The sequence below is a fragment of the Nanorana parkeri genome, unplaced genomic scaffold, assembly GCF_000935625.1.
Source record: "Nanorana parkeri isolate BGI_ZX_2015 unplaced genomic scaffold, ASM93562v1 scaffold210, whole genome shotgun sequence".
Classification (NCBI taxonomy): Eukaryota; Metazoa; Chordata; class Amphibia; order Anura; family Dicroglossidae; genus Nanorana; species Nanorana parkeri.
Window position 1 is genome coordinate 1,072,665 of NW_017306478.1, and position 17,014 is coordinate 1,089,678.

General features: G+C 42.8%; 1 protein-coding gene across 2 annotated transcripts in view; it reads right to left on the reverse strand.

The window, feature by feature from the left end:
* Positions 1-17,014, reverse strand: part of DYM (dymeclin) — a 300,965-nt gene that overhangs the window by 102,799 nt on the left and 181,152 nt on the right. The window contains exon 14 of one of the 2 annotated variants that reach the window (XM_018555736.1): positions 11,877-12,041. The exons of the other annotated variant lie outside the window; for it this stretch is intronic. Within the exon in view, the coding sequence (XP_018411238.1) occupies positions 11,877-12,041 (165 nt within the window). The remainder of the gene's footprint in view (positions 1-11,876; positions 12,042-17,014) is intronic. 2 annotated transcript variants of the gene reach the window in all.

The following is a 17,014-nucleotide window of genomic DNA, read 5'->3' on the forward strand; positions in this document are numbered from 1 at the left end:
GGCAATTAAAGTGGAAATCCAGGATAAACAAATAGTCTAAATACAAGAGCCCTGTATATTTTTATTTGAATCTTGGGGTTCTTTTGTATTTCTTCCAGGTTTGTGCAGGTAATTCAGTATGAAACAAGTAATGCACTTTGCATCTGTGCAGGAATTTCCTGTAACAGACACCGGCCGGTGACACACACTCTTTGTCCAAGGTGATTGGTCTTGTATCCAACTTCCTGTAGTTTACTGCAAACAGCCTGCAGTGGAAGGACCTGCTGCATCCCTCTCACAGCTCTGCTCTCAACATAGGTTATGATGATGCAGTGATGATGGCACTGCTCCTTTCGCAATGTAACAAAAATCTGGGTTTGCAAAGGCATTTGATGCCTTTTATTTATATCATTATGGCTGTCCAGGAATATATTTAAATGACAAATTTGTGCTCGGAGTTGCTTTGCACTGTGTGGGCACTCCATTAATTGTTTGCAGCTATCCTTGTATGCTGCCCCCTGCAGGCCAGGAGGATATAAAACACACGCGTGAGTAGTTTGTAAAGCTTAGACGACACAAGGTCATTGGTCAAACTTCCAATTACACAAGTCACGATGTAAAGTTTATAGTTCTGCTGCAATATAAACAGACTTATTTCTTTCAGGCCTTTAAGGGGTCTCACGTCCAAATTAAAGGCAGATGCATCCTGGACAACACAGAACCTTTCATCTGTCGTCAGAACCAACAGGGCCTCCAGGTCCCACATCTTTGCAGCATGCTCGCAAATTGTTAAAAGAACACAGTGACCCAATCCCAGTGATCAATGCAAAAAAAAAATCTGCTACCCAAATGCCAGTGTCATCAAAAACCAGCCGGATGCTTGTTATCTGTTTAGATGATTGAGATGATGCGAAATGTGTTGGAATGTACGACACGTGTTCTCGTGATGTGAAAATTACAGGCACAAAATGTGAACAGTGTCTGAATGGGATTTTCACCACATCAGACACCCCTGTGGTCTGTTTATTCCCAACTATTTATAACTGTTTATAAGTCTGTTGACAATAAACATGTCAGTTCTGCCTTACCAACAACGGCCTGGAAACTATTTGGTCTCAGCTGAAGGCAAATGCCCCTGTGTTTAATAGATTGCTTTAGCTGGTTACTGCAGAAACTTTCTGCTGCTGTCAAATTTTACATTAAAAGTGTTCCCGTGGGCTCTTCAGTTCCCCCACTCGTGTATGTGACTCTGGAGGACCAGACTAGGCCATAGGTCTGCTCCTGCCACACTAATTATTATAAATCACGAGAGGCGTGTCCTCCAGCGTGATGTGAGCAGACCAGTGTTAATTTAGTTTTTTCCCGTCATCTGCATGTTTTTGAGTGACGAAAATGAAACAAAAACTAAGTAATAGAGAAGTTAATGGAACGAAAACTAAACGAAAATTCTGGGAACTAAACGAAAATTCTGGGAGTGACTATTGCATTTGGCTTTTGGTTCCCTGAGCTCTTCCCGTTATAAGGAGATGTGCAACTGAATAATAACCTACTGATCTACCCAGCGGGATACCAGATTGTAAACCCTTGCTGCACAAACTGTACAGACATGTCAATGTCAGAGAGAAAGAGAAGAGCAGATATATGGATGCATGTTACATTCGATGCTAATGAGAAAAAGACGCTCTGTAAACCTCATGGACCAACAATCATAAGTCATACCAGGTTAATAGAGGTTTACTCCAGGAATATATAATGAGGAAATCCTAGAGACTTGCTTAAATCATGCATTGCATTTTAAATAAACCCACTCGATAGAGTCGACTAAAATCTACTGGAGATTTAGTCGACTAAAACTAAAATGGCATTTTAGTCAAAAGACTAAAACGAAGACTAGATTGAAATTTGCCGTCAAAATTAACACTGGAGCGTGCATATTCTCCAGCTGCTCTGCTGACTCCTTCACATTCCTGCTCAATCCTGACCTGGGACAGTACGATGCCGAGTCCCTTACACCTGGATACCCCCCGATCATCTCCCTGTAGTATTTGGGGCCTGGATTTTGTGGATTGGATGGTGTAGTAAACAACCTCCAGCCCCCATGCACCTTGCCACCTACTCCGCCCAAGATGGCAATTGCGGCCTGCCCCAGTATGTTTCCACAGCCTCCACACCCGAGTTGTGTTTTCGGGACCCAGCAAATGCCTTGCAGCCTCCCTCCCCAGCCCTGCTGATGCAGTCACATACCATCTCCCCCTCCCTGCCAAGTTTGGCTGAGTCTGAGGGGACAGCTAGTGATATGGAGGATGCGATTCACCCTCTTGTTCCTAAAGTTACTACACTCAATTCACTTTCCAAAAAAGCAGCCACATTATCCCCTTCAACTTTCTCAGGCAGGCCCACCAGTATTAGGTTGTTTCTCTGCAGCCTTTTCTCAAGGTCAGGTAGATGGCAGAAGGTAGATGATGCTTGGTCTGCCTATATAGTCTCCTACTCTTCGACTACTCAAAGTGCTTTCCACTGCCCTACAAATACATGCGCTGGAAATGACCCAATAGAAACTTTTGCATCAGGTCAGACCACTCAGCTGAGCAGAAGTGGGAATGGGAAGTCACTGGCTTTCCTTTCCTATCTAGACTCTCCAGATGCCTCCATCCCTAATATTCATATGTCTAATGGTGTTCGCACTACTGACCCTGTGGTTTCCAATACTGTTTTTGCCAGCTTTTATGAACATCTGTATTCTGATGGGGCCTCTTAGGTCCTTCACTAGCTGCTTTTTTGTACCCCTTTTCCCACCCTCAACCTACTAGTGATTAATGCTTATCTCTGGGCAAACCTATCATAGAGGAGATTAGAGCGGCTATTTATTCTTTTGTTGCCTAGAAGGTCCCTAGGTTTGGATGGTCCTCAGTCAGAATGGTAAAAGACTTATTTGGATACTTTGATCCCTAAGTTACTTGAGGTTTATCCTGAGGCTCTCCATTCTGGCCATTTGCCTAAGTCTATGACAGAGGCTCTTATGGTATTAATTCCCCTGAACTGCAGTTCTCATCGCCATCTCCCTGCTCAACATTGATATAAAATTACTTGTCAAGGTTCTAACCTCTCGTTTATCTTAGGTTATCTCAACTCTTATTCACCCCAAAAAGTCTGGGTTTATGCCAGGTAGGTTACCCATGATAACATCTGCCGCCTGCATTTACATGTCTATGGTGCTGCTATAGCTAATGATAAAAACAATTTTTCCCTGATTTTGTTCTTTCACTGGATGTCCTAAAGGATTTTTATAATGATGGCTGGAAAAACTAGAACGTGTGTTCCCTGGTTTCAAGGGCCACACTCTACAGTTCTCAAAGAAGGAGTGACTCCAGGAAAGAACTGAATAACAAGAGTGTGAAATTCTAGTGATGGGCACAGTGAAAAGTCTAGCTAAAGACATCAGTTGGTGACTGGCTGTAAGTGCATGAGCCAGCCAACAAGAGAAAGATCTAGGATAGGAAAGATCTTGAATGCTTGGCCAGTGGCAGAGGGAAGGAAGAAGATTTGGACATAGGCCATCTTGGAAGAAAACAATAGAATTCTCATTCTTCGATCTGATCACTTTGCCCTGAGAAGGCTTGATCAGGTGATGTCTACTGGGGTTGGCATGGGGATTATAAACAGGAGAGGATTGCTCAGTGCAATTACAGGCACCTGTAGATGAGACAAAAGCATATTTTCTAATATTAGCACAACTGTAATATGTCTTGCTTTAACAATTTGTTGCCTCGGAGTTGCTTTCTAAATACCATATGCACAGTGCTGCATATGGGGCTTCTTCCAAAATGTCTTCATTTTAAGATCTTTCCAGCAACAAGTTTTCCTTCGTTAAGAGGCCCCTGGAAGAAAGCTGGGCCGGATTAACCTGTCCAAGTGACAAAACGTACCTGGCAGGCACAGAGGAGGACTTAGGAAGTGCACAGATGGCTCACCTTGCCGATGTCAGCTCTTAAATATGAGAGAGAGAGAGAGAGAGAAAGTGACTGCACTGTATAGCTCTCCCCCCACCTCCCGCCTACTCAGCCACTCAGACACTCGCTTAGAGAGGGGCCTCCTTTGGCCACATCAACTTCTGTGACATGATAATGACTGTAAAGTGGCAGCAGCCATGTTCAGACAGGTCACACAGAACATCTCTTAGGATCCCTGCTGCTATAATTTAGCCATCGAGTTTAAACAAGTACATTGTTAGCACAGTACATAATGTGAAAGGCACAGAGCACCCATTCATCCCCAGGCCTGGGGAAACGGTGGTCTCTGAAACCAGAGAAAGAAGTGCCTTATTGAAGAATTAATTGGCAGTGCTACAAATCAGCTTCTCCCAATCATATTCTGATCTAAGAGAAGCTGATTGGTTGTTAGGGGGGGGGAAAGGTCCAAAATGGCTGCAAGAGCATGCTGGGGCTTTGAGTTCTGCAAAATATGGCTGAAGTGTAATTGAGTTGCAGCAAATTCTTTTCTGTTCCTGTTTCGATGCTTTGAAATGAGAACTGCAGAGGAAAACATTAAGTAGGAAACTTCCTAAACATTAACATGATTTTAGAGAAAGCACCATTTTGAAGATTGAAGACAAACCCAGTGTGTGTTGTAAACTAGTCACCGCTCCAAGCTTGTTCCTGTTATGGACTACAATCTCATGTTTAGTTTACTAATTTGTATTGGGATTGTAGTCCATCACGGGAGCGAGCTTGGAGCGGTGACTACTTTACAACACACACAGGGACCATGGGGAACAAAAGTAGCCACCCTCCATAAGGAAGGACAGTGTCAGCACCAATTCAGAGATGATTTGAGGATCTACAGCTGAGGGATACACAAATAAAATACATTTTTGTTGATAATTAGGGTACTTGAATGCATTTTTAAGATTTAACTCCTTATTTGTCACTTTAAGTGCCTTTATGCTAATGTTAGGTTCTTAATATATCAGATTTGTTTGCTATAAAATACTTTGCACAAAGAAGTTATTCGAGCAGTCCTTGGAATGTATTGTTAGAATGTCCTTGAAATGTGTTGTTGTGCAGTCTGTAGAGAGATGTGTTGTCTCTTAATTTTGAACTGCGAGACATTTCAGAATATGGCCTGTGGTCAACTTTCCCAAAATAACAGAAACAAACGCCTCTTGAACTTGTTATACGTGTTACTTCTGCAAACATCTTCAGCAAATGTGTTAAAATCTAAAATGATATCATTTGGAAAGTCCTACGTGGCAACTGACCAAGATTGAAACTTAAAAATCTATGTTTCTATAAGGGTCTTGAACACTTACGTTCTTGAACACGCATCACAGGACACGAGGAGTTAATCCTTATACTAGTGGGTTATGGAGCTGTCTTCAGGTGACTCGACTGGGGGTAGATGCATAACCCATCTGTTGAGTAATTAAATCTCTGTGTCCAGTGATGTACTCCAAAAAACGGATTTGATACAGGGCAAGGGAGCTAATTCTTCAATGGATGTGTTGTGCAACTACGGTCAGTCCAATCACCTAAAGGCAGTTTCATATCCCAATAATATAAGGATTCACTCCTTGTGTCCTGTGATGTGCAACTACCGTCAGTCCAATCACCTAAAGACAGCTTCATATCCCAATAATAAAAGGATTCACTCCCTGTGTCCTGTGATGTGCAACTACCGTCAGTCCAATCACCTAAAGGCAGCTACATAACCCAATAATATAAGGATTCACTCCCTGTGTCCTGTGATGTACTCCAAGAAACAGATTTGACAGGTAAGACAAAAAACCTGTTATGTCTGCTATCCAAGTGTGTGCTAATCTCTCTACTTTCTGATCTCCACTTTTACTTTGCAACTCTTCTCCTCTCAATATACTTTAAAAACTATTCGCCGTCAGCAGAGGTTGTTGTTTCCAGTAATTACAGTTGCTGAACTGAAAATATTATTTCATGGATTTTTTTCCAAAGGAGCGCATTATTGAACTAAAGGATGTTTTTGGATGTTCTCTAGCAACTCTCCTTTAAACTAGCCCGAGTAGGTGGCAAGAAAAGCCTCCCTCTGTCTGGACTTGGCATGGACAGGGTTTGCTAAGTTTAACAATGTCCTGAGGGTTTTGTCTCATCTTTAATTGGCTGCCTGGGTTGGACTCAGAGTCCGTTCCGTTCAAGAATGCTTCATTATTTGTGCTATGAGTTAGTCACACCAACAAACACTCTGCAAAAACAAGAATTCAGATCGCATTTGTAAGCCCAGCTCTTAGGGGATTTTCCTGTGGTTCGGAGCTGCTTTTTGGTTTTCTTGGAAGAGTTGAGGCGTAAAAATCCCTCGGAATGGATCTCTTCTCTTTTCATCCTGTTTCCTGTGAATGTTGAATCCCACCTACGGCAGATCCTTTGGGGGGAAATCTTCTCGGGTCTTGTATAATAAAGCCTTTCACACAAATTAAACATGATGCTCTTGTCTGTAATTGCATCCTTTCTCTCCCTTACAGCCGGGGAAGATGGTTTCACTTAGGTTTCACTGTGTGGTCTGTTTTGTGCAGTATCCCCCGCTAAGCTGCGTTTCCCCTCTCTTCAGTTTGGACTCTCTCCATTGTTTCTGTCATGCGATTTTTTCCCTTTCTCTTCGCAGTAGAACTGGCAGTAGGCTCCTTAACCCGTTCCCCAACAAAACGCCCCACTACGGCCAAGCCAAAGCTAGAAATGGATTCCATACCAAAGCAAATAAAAGGAGCTGAACTCCAGGAAGACATAAAAGACAAAATTAAGGTAGTTTGGTATTCATGAATACATCTTTAGATGTACAGTAAACTCCCCGTTATCCGGCATCCATAGGGACAGGTAGATTCCGGATAAATGTTGCTTAAGAGTTACTAATAAAAAAAGGTCTAACTAAGGATGTCCATATACCAGTTCAGATACCAGTGCCGATACTTGGCATTTTCATGAGAACTACCAGGGTTGACGCTGGGACCTGGCTCTGGCGCTCCATCATTGTCCTGAAATCATTGGTCTGTATTGTTTGAGAAAAACTGTCACATGACAAACAAAAATGTATCAGCACTTGTTTCTGTGAGGACAAGTATTAGTACTTCTACTTGGAAAAATTATATCGGTGCATCACTTATATATTTATTTAAAAAAATAATGCATTAAAACAGGGATTTACAAGTCCCAGGAGCTCCGCGTGCTCCTTACAAATGACAGCGGCCTCCTAACTTTTGAATTTTTCTCTAGTCTAGTCTTGGAGCTGGAAAAGTATCTGTACTTGTACCGAGTACAGTACTTGGTATCTGAACATCCCTAGGTCTAACTAATGCCATACCCCATACTATACAAAACCATAACTTAAACTCTGTATTGACTGCATATTAATATTGAAATGCAGTAATCAAAAGCAAATTAGGACAAATAGGCACACAATCGTTTCCAGGATAATATATGCCGCAAATCAGCAAAACAGTGAGTACACAGGGGATTTTGTTTCCTTTTTAGATGAGAGTTTTGGTTAGTTGAATACCGGATAACAGAGAGTTTACTATATTTAGATCTGGCATCAATCTCTTGCACTGTCTTGCACAGCTGAGCTCAGAGAAGCTAAGTCGATGTCTGAACAATGTAACATTATCATTGCTTGCTGGAAGCAATGCATGATGGGATATGCAGTCTTGAGAAATGGAGATTGCATCACATCAAGCAGCAGGGAAAGTGACGCAAAGCACACTGGGAATCCAGGAAGTTGTTGGAAGTGATGGGCAGACGGAAGGCAGCACTCATTATATGAAAGATAATTTTTCAAGTAAGCTTTGCTTGCAATATCAGAAACAACTCTACTATGTATTCCTATTACAATGCTGATGTTATAACAGGAGAGGATACGCTGGGACTTCACAACTCCTTTAATGTCTTTTCAAAAGTCATTTAAAGGCTTCTTCAATCTGCAGCTTTCATTAAAAGAATACCTGGTGATCCTACAATGAAGGTCCTTGTTCAGTCTCTTTTTGTTTTGGGATGACAACTGTTTCCCAATTGTGCTCCAGGTTAATTGGCTCACATGTGCCCCCAGTGGAGACTATAAACAGCTGTGCTGACACACGGATGCATGCTGGTAGGTTAATTGGCTCCTGCCTGTTAAAGAGGGCCATCTATATGGGAATTTGGTGGAGTGAACTTGCTGTTCCATTGCAAAACATTAGAAGACATAAAATGGTGGTATTATTCAACCACAAGGACTCCGGACAGAACTTGTCCCAATTGAATTTGGTGGAACAATCTGATTGTAAATTTTTCAATAAACTGTCAATATATTGCCCAGCTTCAACTTTACAATTGCCCAAATTCTGGTGGATGATTTCTTATTTATGGCAGTTTATGGCAATATTTGGCTATTGTTACAAATAATGTTATTAGTCATTCCCGGGGGATGAAAAGTGGGTAAAATTAACAGAAACTTGTCATGTGCATTGCCAGCTTAAGAAGTTAGATCTGCCTTAAAAGAGAATGTGTGGGGCAGGTTTGTAAATGGTACGCACCTAAAAAGGCCAGCACATCGTCCAGCATTGACCACATGTTCAGGGAATTAATTTAACTTAGAATGGCTTCCCACCTTATTTGGGTGGCACTTTGAGACAACCTCTAGTTACCACTGGTCACCACCAGGGAAGCACATTATTTTCTTTGCATGAATTTAGTTTTGTATGGCACCGTCCTATATGTCAATGTGTTGCAAATGCGGTCTGTCCTGAAATTCCAGTTCAAAGTCAGATTCCTACATAGCATGCCAAGATGAAAACTTTATCTCAGACAGGTCCCTCTTGAGGCAAGTTTCCTAACTTGCCTTTTGACCCTCATCAGTTTTTGGGTTCCCACAGTCATCAGTGGTGCAACAGAGATGAGCTATAGATCTGCATCCCTCTACTGTGTTTCCAATGTCCACATTACAAAAACTTACCATGACCTGGAGAGGGTGGAGCTTATCGCCACAGGGGATGGGGGAACTGTAAGTGCAAACTCAGCACTATCATTCACAAGGGCAGATGTGCTTCTACACAGTTACATTTACTACAACACACTTCAAAGAACATGGCTGATCATGCAGATTTGATAGTCAGTCAATTGAAAGCAATAAAGATTAAAGTTTTACAGCTCTTCAAGAGAAGAACCATAAAAAGCGAGTCTGTAGATGGTGATAGCCTAAGGGAAGCACAAACTCATTTAAACTCTGGGAAATGTTTAGAATTTTGGTGACATTGTGGAGAAAATCCATGACATGTGGCATGGAACATGTGTGTATTTGTTTCCATATGTTTGCATGGGTTCCATTGTAGGATTCCTCTACCCCTTTATGTCCAGGGCGATTCTCAGCATTTGTTGTTTTCAGCAGAAGGCTTTAAAGAGGAACTCCAGGAATTGTAAAAGTTAACCCTTGCAGTGGGACTACCCCTGCACTGCAAGGACTAACAGCTCATTTTTCTCCATAATAAAGAAGGTCTACCCATCTGATCTTCAGGCCTGCAGTGGTCAGTGGTCAGCGCTCACCTCTCTCTCTCTGCTCCAGCAGTGAAATGGACCTGCATTGGTCACGAGCCACTTCCGCCATGGGCTGGTCCTGAGCCCAGGGGAAAAGAGGCTGTGGAGACTAGTCTAGCGGCCAGACAGGACCGAGGATCAAGAAAGTATAGCTTTTTTTTAACCCCTAGTCCAAAACGAGCAGTTAACCCTTGCAGTGCTGTAGTAGCCCCACTGCACAGGTTAACTTTACAATTCCTGGAGTTCCTCTTTAAAGAAACCCTGTAAGGGGGTTTAAGAAATGCCAAAAACACTAATCTGTGACGAAAGTAGCATATTTACCTGCCCGTTAGCTGAAACTTCACTCTGTAGCTGAGCTCTTGACACCAATCCTTTGCCACACTTCCAAGTATGTGGATTAGTGTGTCCTCCACTAGACACTGTGGTTCTTCCTGCTGACCCCTACCTCACTGTGTCTTGCAGTAACTATGGGTCAGCAGGAGAAAACCACCAGTGGACCTGCTATTCGTCCAACTCGAGGAGTTGAAAAGGATCAGTGGCGGAAGTTTCTGCAAATGAGCATAAAAATGGGTAAGTGCAATTCTGACTTCTTCACTGGTTAGTGCTTTTGCCATTTTTTAACCTCCAGGACGGCTTTAACTGATATAGGTGGGAGTTGATGTGATCACCCCTGTAGGCAATAGAAAACATACAGTGTCATTTCATATGTGCAAACTCCTATAAAGCATGCTCCCACTATTATACTGTACATACACTATATAGATACTTGACACAATCACTTCTATAGGCAATAGTATAAGGATCTTTCTCCAATTTATCAAATTCATTCATTTCCAGTGAGGGGTACTATTAATGCTAAAACACGCAAATAAAAAAAAAAAAATTTCAACCTTGTGGCAAAGCTTCAGGAAGGCCCTTTTCTGTTCCAGTACGATTGTGGGCCTGTGCACAAATATAGCTCCATAAAGACATGGTTTGATAAGTTTGGTGTGGAGACCTCTTTAGTAGCCTGCACAGAGCCCTAACTTCAACCCTACTGAAAACCTTTGGGATGAATTGGACCACCAATTGTGAGCCCGGTCTTCTCCTCCTTCATCACTACCTGACAGTTCAAAATCTTGTGAAAAGCCTTCCCAGAAGAGTCTGTTAAATCCAACACATAGGCCACTATGGGGGCTTGAAGGCTTTTTAGTTTTCTTTAAAGGGCAAGAGCACTTTTAGTAGAAAATGTTATACGCTTTCCTTACTAGCCAAAACTAACCTAGTACTCCTCACTCAGATGCTTACTTAGCTCAGAATGACAGCCATAGCCTCCTCTGCTCTTTACCTGGTCCGGCTAGAAACCTTCTTCAAGCCCAGTCATGCATGGGCAGTGAGTCCCTGTAGACTTAAATGGGGCCATACCAACAATGTCTCTAGTTTCAAAGAATTATCCCATTCAAGTCTGTGGGAGCTGACAGAGCAGGATTAGATAAAAAGTGGAAGAGCCTACGACTGTCATACAGTGGGGCAAAAAAGTATTTAGTCAGCCACCAATTGTGCAAGTTCTCCCACTTAAAAAGATGAGAGAGGCCTGTAATTGGCATCATAGGTAGACCTCAACTATGAGAGACAAAATGAGAAAACAAAATAAATCAGCTACTGGGTATGGGGTTCGAGGTCAGTTTAGGTTTGGGAGCTAGGGAGGGTGAACTACTGCAACTTTTCACTAGAAGTGTCCTTGTTCTTTAAAATCATTTACTGTTTGCAGGGGACACGATGTTCAGGATGGGTGGTTACGTCTAACGCGGGTAAATATTTGCCAATTGTTTTATATACAGTTCCAGATAATAATAGCTCCTGTAATTTTAAATGTAAAAGGTCCTTTTTAAGAACATTAAATTACAAAATGGCATGTGTAACAATTATAATGTTTTATGAAAAGGGAAGTTGCCTTTTAAGATTGATCTTGGGTTAACATCTGCCCAACTATGGCTAGCATGCATCCAAAAGGCCACTCAATCTTACTTTAAAGTTCTGTTTTATATAAGTCAGAGCATTATGAGCCAGGAGGGTTTTTACAGTGCTACTAGGGGGGACTGTATCCTCTTACTTCATGATAGTTAAGAGAAAAGTGCAAAGGGCGGTTCTGGAATTAGGGAACTAGCAGCCATATAGGAATTTCTAAAATCAGCAAGGAAATAAGAGGCCTGTGTCAGTTTATACTCAAAACGTTCATGTTTGACAGTAGTGCACCATTCACATAATTCTGCTTCGTTGTACACAGTGAAGCACCAATACAGACACATAGACAGCCATCGGTTACACAAGTGCTCATATGGACAACCAACACGGTGGCATGCAGCATGCAGACAGCCATGAGAGATTAATAACCTGGAGGCATAGGATCGCAGTATATGAGAGCACGTTAGAGACAAGAACTCCTCCCCATTGTCACTGAGACTGGTGAAGCAGTGCTGAAGCGTGGAGCAGTGTGAGTGAGGAAAGTACAGTTTGTCCAGCACATACAAATATCTCCGCAAGTGGCGGCAGGAGGAACTGAAAAGACAAGGAGGGGCGAGAGGGAAAGAGAGACAGCGGGAAAGGGGGAGAAGGAAAGAAAAGAGGGAGAGTTTGCTTTGAGTAATCCAATCAAGTTATTTTGAACAATGAAAGAGGTTCTTGTGTCTGCAATGCTTTAGAAACTGCTAACTGGCCCATTCAAGACAGAGGAAGAGGTTCAATGAAGACCCTCCATTGGTACTTATCTACCATGAGCTCCCCCTGCTATGCGTATGCTACTGGAGGCCCAAGAAAAGCCCAGTCCTTCTGGGTAAAAGTGAAAATGTCTTTCACTCCCCTTTCTTCCATAATGTGGCCAATAGCAAGGCCTAAGGGCTGTCACATGGGAAGGGTCATTAGCTCAGTGCAAGCTCCCATTCAGACCCAACCTAAAGGTTATACTGGGATTTTTTGGGGCTCCTGCGTGTGGTAGATGTGCCAGAAGTGCAGGTGGTCTTGTATGCACAGAATCCATTACTTTGCCCTGAATAGGCAAAGGAAAGGTTCATTTTAAAGATAATCTGTGACAATATAAATAAAGAAGTTGCCACTGCTGCCTTGTTTTTTTTTCCAACCTGATCCTGGATTCAACACCCTGAGCCCACTGACCAGGAATAAACATGCAGGACAGAAGATCAGGTATTTATGCAGACAGTGTCTCAATGCTTGGTCCAGGTCAGTGGCTCCCATAAGCAGTGACTCACCAGTGGCAGCTGACAGATTTCCTTTCCTGCAGGTTCTTTTTAAATCTGAACACTTTCAGTTCCTAGCTTTGAGAAGCAGCATGCACTCCCATGCAGTTAGTTCACTTAAAGGAGAGTTATGGTGTGAGTGAAAAACACTCATCCTCATAATTTAATTTGACCTGTGACAAGGAAGCTGTCACAGGTTGGCTCTATTGATCGGGAAGTAAACGAACACATACCGCTGCCTTCCCAATCCTCTGCTTGCAAAGAGCGGTGACTGTCAGTCACCACTCCCCGTAGGGATTCCCCCCCTTCCCCGCTCCTCCAGCGCTGACTGGAGGAACGGAGGGGAGGGGGCGGGCACAGCTGGCATTGCCTCTAGAGAGGTAGAGCCAGCTGTCAATCAGCCAGGATACGTCCCGGCTGTGGCGCTCTCAGCAAATAGCGGACAATAGCCTGCTATATACTGAGTTTTGGTTCACCGGAGGACACAGAATATGTCCTCCCATGACCCTGAGGAGAACTATGGGCAAAAAAAAAAAGGTTGCCCCATAGTCCTCCTTTAACCTTTCAACTAGTACAGCAGAAAGCAAAGAACAAGCTGGACTCATTAAAGGTATCAATGTGATATGAGAACCAAAAAGCAGGCACCACAGCACCCTGGAAGCCTTGACTCTGGGGCAATCTGTATGCAAACACTGACATTTTAGACCTGTGCCACACCCCTGTTCACCTCTATTCTCTGGGAAGGGGCTTGGCAAAGTTTGAATTTCTGAGCTGGAGCATGCCATGGCATGGCATACAAAGATTCCAGGATTAGGGGTTCCCGAGCCACACTGGAAACTACCTCTAGGTCTCTGCTTCATGGTTACCCAAATGACAGGTTTGCTGTAAAACGTATCTAAACGCAAAAAGAAAAGTTGAATATATTGCAGCTTACCAGTTCTCAGATGTGGTGGCTTCATTCGTTTTCCTTTTTTATGTTTTTTTCCTTTATGTTTACCTGGTGATCAGACCACTAAACCACTTCCTGTCTTGGGGAGGCTCCACTCTATGGAAAGGCAACAGAGCCACGCTTGGACAGAAGCATTGTCACCCTGTGGGAAGTGTTGTTTGGATAGACTAGCAGGTTTAGATGGACACGATTAACAAATTAAAACTGAACACCAGCGAACACTTTTTAAGCAGTTACAGCAACTGTTTTTTGTTTTGCTTTTGGGATAAAGGGTTTACATAAATGTATAAAGGCTGACCACTGAAAGGACCCCTGTCAATGTTAAATTGTTTGTCTCAACCGTCTATCTGCCATTTTTTCTGGACAGGTTCGCCTGTTAAGTTGAAAAATAACAGAATTACTGGCCGGATCACCAGGAGAATATAAAGGGGGGGAAAAAGTGTTAAAAATAAAACAAATGCAGCAACCACATTTAAGATCTGGTAAGCTGCCATATTTTCCATTGTTTGCTTTTGGCTTTAGATACACTTTAAGGCCCAAACTCACCTGTAGTCATATTTTATAGTTGTGTTATTTTTATTTTTCATTTTCTCTGTTACAGATAAACCATTGGGAGGCAGGGACAGAACCTTGTCACCCTATCACAGGAAGTGCTTGAACAAGGACCCCTATAGCAGGACAACCAGATAGTATTTTACTGAAAGCTACAGATTAAAAACTATTAAAAATGACTGAAAAGATTTTAACATGTTAAAGATGAAACTTTACTGATTGGGTTTATATCTACTTTAAACAAACACTGATGCACGATTCCTCATTTTGTTTTGAACCTTTTCTCTTTCTTCTGGTCCCTCCCAATAATTCAGATTTCCCAGATGCCTTGTGTTATCTGTATACAAAAATATCCAAAAAATAGAACAAAATGGCACCCAGAACATCCTCAACTGAATTTCTGTGCAAGTCATCAAAACTAAAGTGATATTAAAGTCAAAAGGATTTTCAACTATTTCAAATAATGATGAAAATCACTTACAATGGATGTTGCTACTTGATGTTTAAACATTTTAGGTTTCCTGCAGAATCAGCTGATCCCCTGAGCACTGGTCCTGACTTCCTGTTTTAGAGTGACTCCTTTGGTAGAGTGCCATGCAGTCACCCTTGTGTGTGCTAGTAAGCTGTGTGCGTCTCCACAAACACACAGAAAATCGAAATACTCCCCTACCCCCTGGCCTCCTCTCCTCCAAGCTAGTAGATGAACAGTTGCTGGAGTCTACTCTGTCCCTTGTGAGCTTGTACAGGACAGGATGTTCAGGAAAGCGGAGCTCAGAGGCTTGAAAGCAGCTGTTCAGAGACATGATAATTCTAAGTGTTTGCGTAAAAATGTAAAGCAATGCTTTGCTGGGCGATGTACAGGTGAAACTCGAATAATTAGAATATTGTGCAAAGTTCATTTATTTCACTAATGCAACTTAAAAGGTGAAACTAATATATGAGATAGACTCATTACATGCAAAGCAAGATAGTTCAAGCCGTGATTTGTCATCATTGTGATGATTATGGCTTACAGCTCATGAAAACCCCAAGAACCCCAAATCCACAACCTCAAAAAAGTAGATTATTACATGCAATCAATAAAACAAGGATTGTACATAGAACAATATCGGACCTCTGAAAAGTACAAGCATGCATATGTACTCAGTACTTGGTTTGGGCCCCTTTTGCAGCACTTACTGCAATTACTTTTGCACGATATTCTAATTATTCGAGTTTCACCTGTATATGTGTTTGACCTGGATTCATTAAGGAAAAAAGTTTGAGAGTTTAATACTACTTTAAGCACAGTGCAGACCACTGTTTTTATTTTACTATAAATCTAAATTACATGTAAGAAGACAGCAGACTGTCCAGAGTGCTCCTCACACAATGGCACGGAAGGGTTTACTTCCTGAGTTCTTCTTACACATCTTCCTATCTTTCTGTGTGATTTGTCACCAATCACATCCAAACTTCCAAGGAATGTTTAAATGGACCGGATTGGTAAAAGCTCATTAGTTCTGACACTCTAATACCCCGTGGTCTCTGTATGTAGGACAAGGAGCCTGCAGTGGGTGTGTTTTGGAACGCCCTTATTTCATCATATGAAGGAGTTCTCAGATCACCAGATCTATGATAAAAATGGACCGGAGTGTCCTACGTGGGTAAGCGGTGTACCTTCCATGCATTTCAATGCTTTTTCCATCATTGCGACTTTTGTGTAGAATTTAAAGGTTAGTTCCCCTTTTCATAAAAATTTAAGTGAACTCACAACACCCTTCCCACCAGGACCCCACATCCCCCCACCTGGCCCATGCTGCTTAGATGAAAACTACCCGCTAGCTAGAGTAATGGACCGACAGCCCTGGAGACTGTGTAGCGTCATAATGATGGCAATAGCAAGCAGACATCTCTTCTTTCTTCCGGGATGAGATTCTCATTGATCAGCACAGTCACATGGCAGCGCTGACTAATGACCATTCACTATTATTGCCAGCATTACGATGTCATTCGCAACATTCACTACATTCATTTCTACGAAATTCCTTTAGAGGGCTGAGGGCTGCCATGAACACAGAGCAGGATCGTCCTTTCTACTGATGATCACCTGGCTACTCACCTGGGAAACGCACCCTAAAAAGGTGCTTAAACTAGATGTAAGCCCTAACCGGATGATATTTATCTTGCAATAGCGGTTTCCTCCCACCCGTTTCATTATTTTTTCTCTCAGTGCTGCTATTCTCCAGCCTCTTTCTTCCTGTCTATATGCAATTGCACCAGCATTAGCTGCAAATTATTTCTCTGGGCCAACTTCCTGATCAAAAGCCCTCATTCGCATGAGAAACGGCTGGCCCGTACAGACCTGTGCTGCGTGCACGGTCGTATCGGGACCCCTCCCGGGAAGGACAGGTGCTGCGTGTGATTGTACGCAGCAGCCTGTCCTTCTCTATGGGAGTACGCAATCGTGCGCTCACCCAAACTGCACATCCGTGCGGGTGTCCATGCTCGGACGAAGACAGGATCCATCCTGTCAGCGTACAAATACGGACACCCGCACGGACGTGCAGTTCGGGTGAGCATATGGCGTCGTACTCCCATAGAGAAGGACAGGCTGCTGCGTGTAATCACACGGCCCAATACTGGGTTGAGAAAGGTCTGGCAGAGAGAGCAGCTCATACTCTAGGGACAGGATGCATGCGGTTTGGAAAAGTCCCATCGCAAACAACTGGTCGTAGAGAGAGTCACATTTCACATGAAAGGCAAGAGGAACCTGGTAACCTGGAACGTCTACAGTA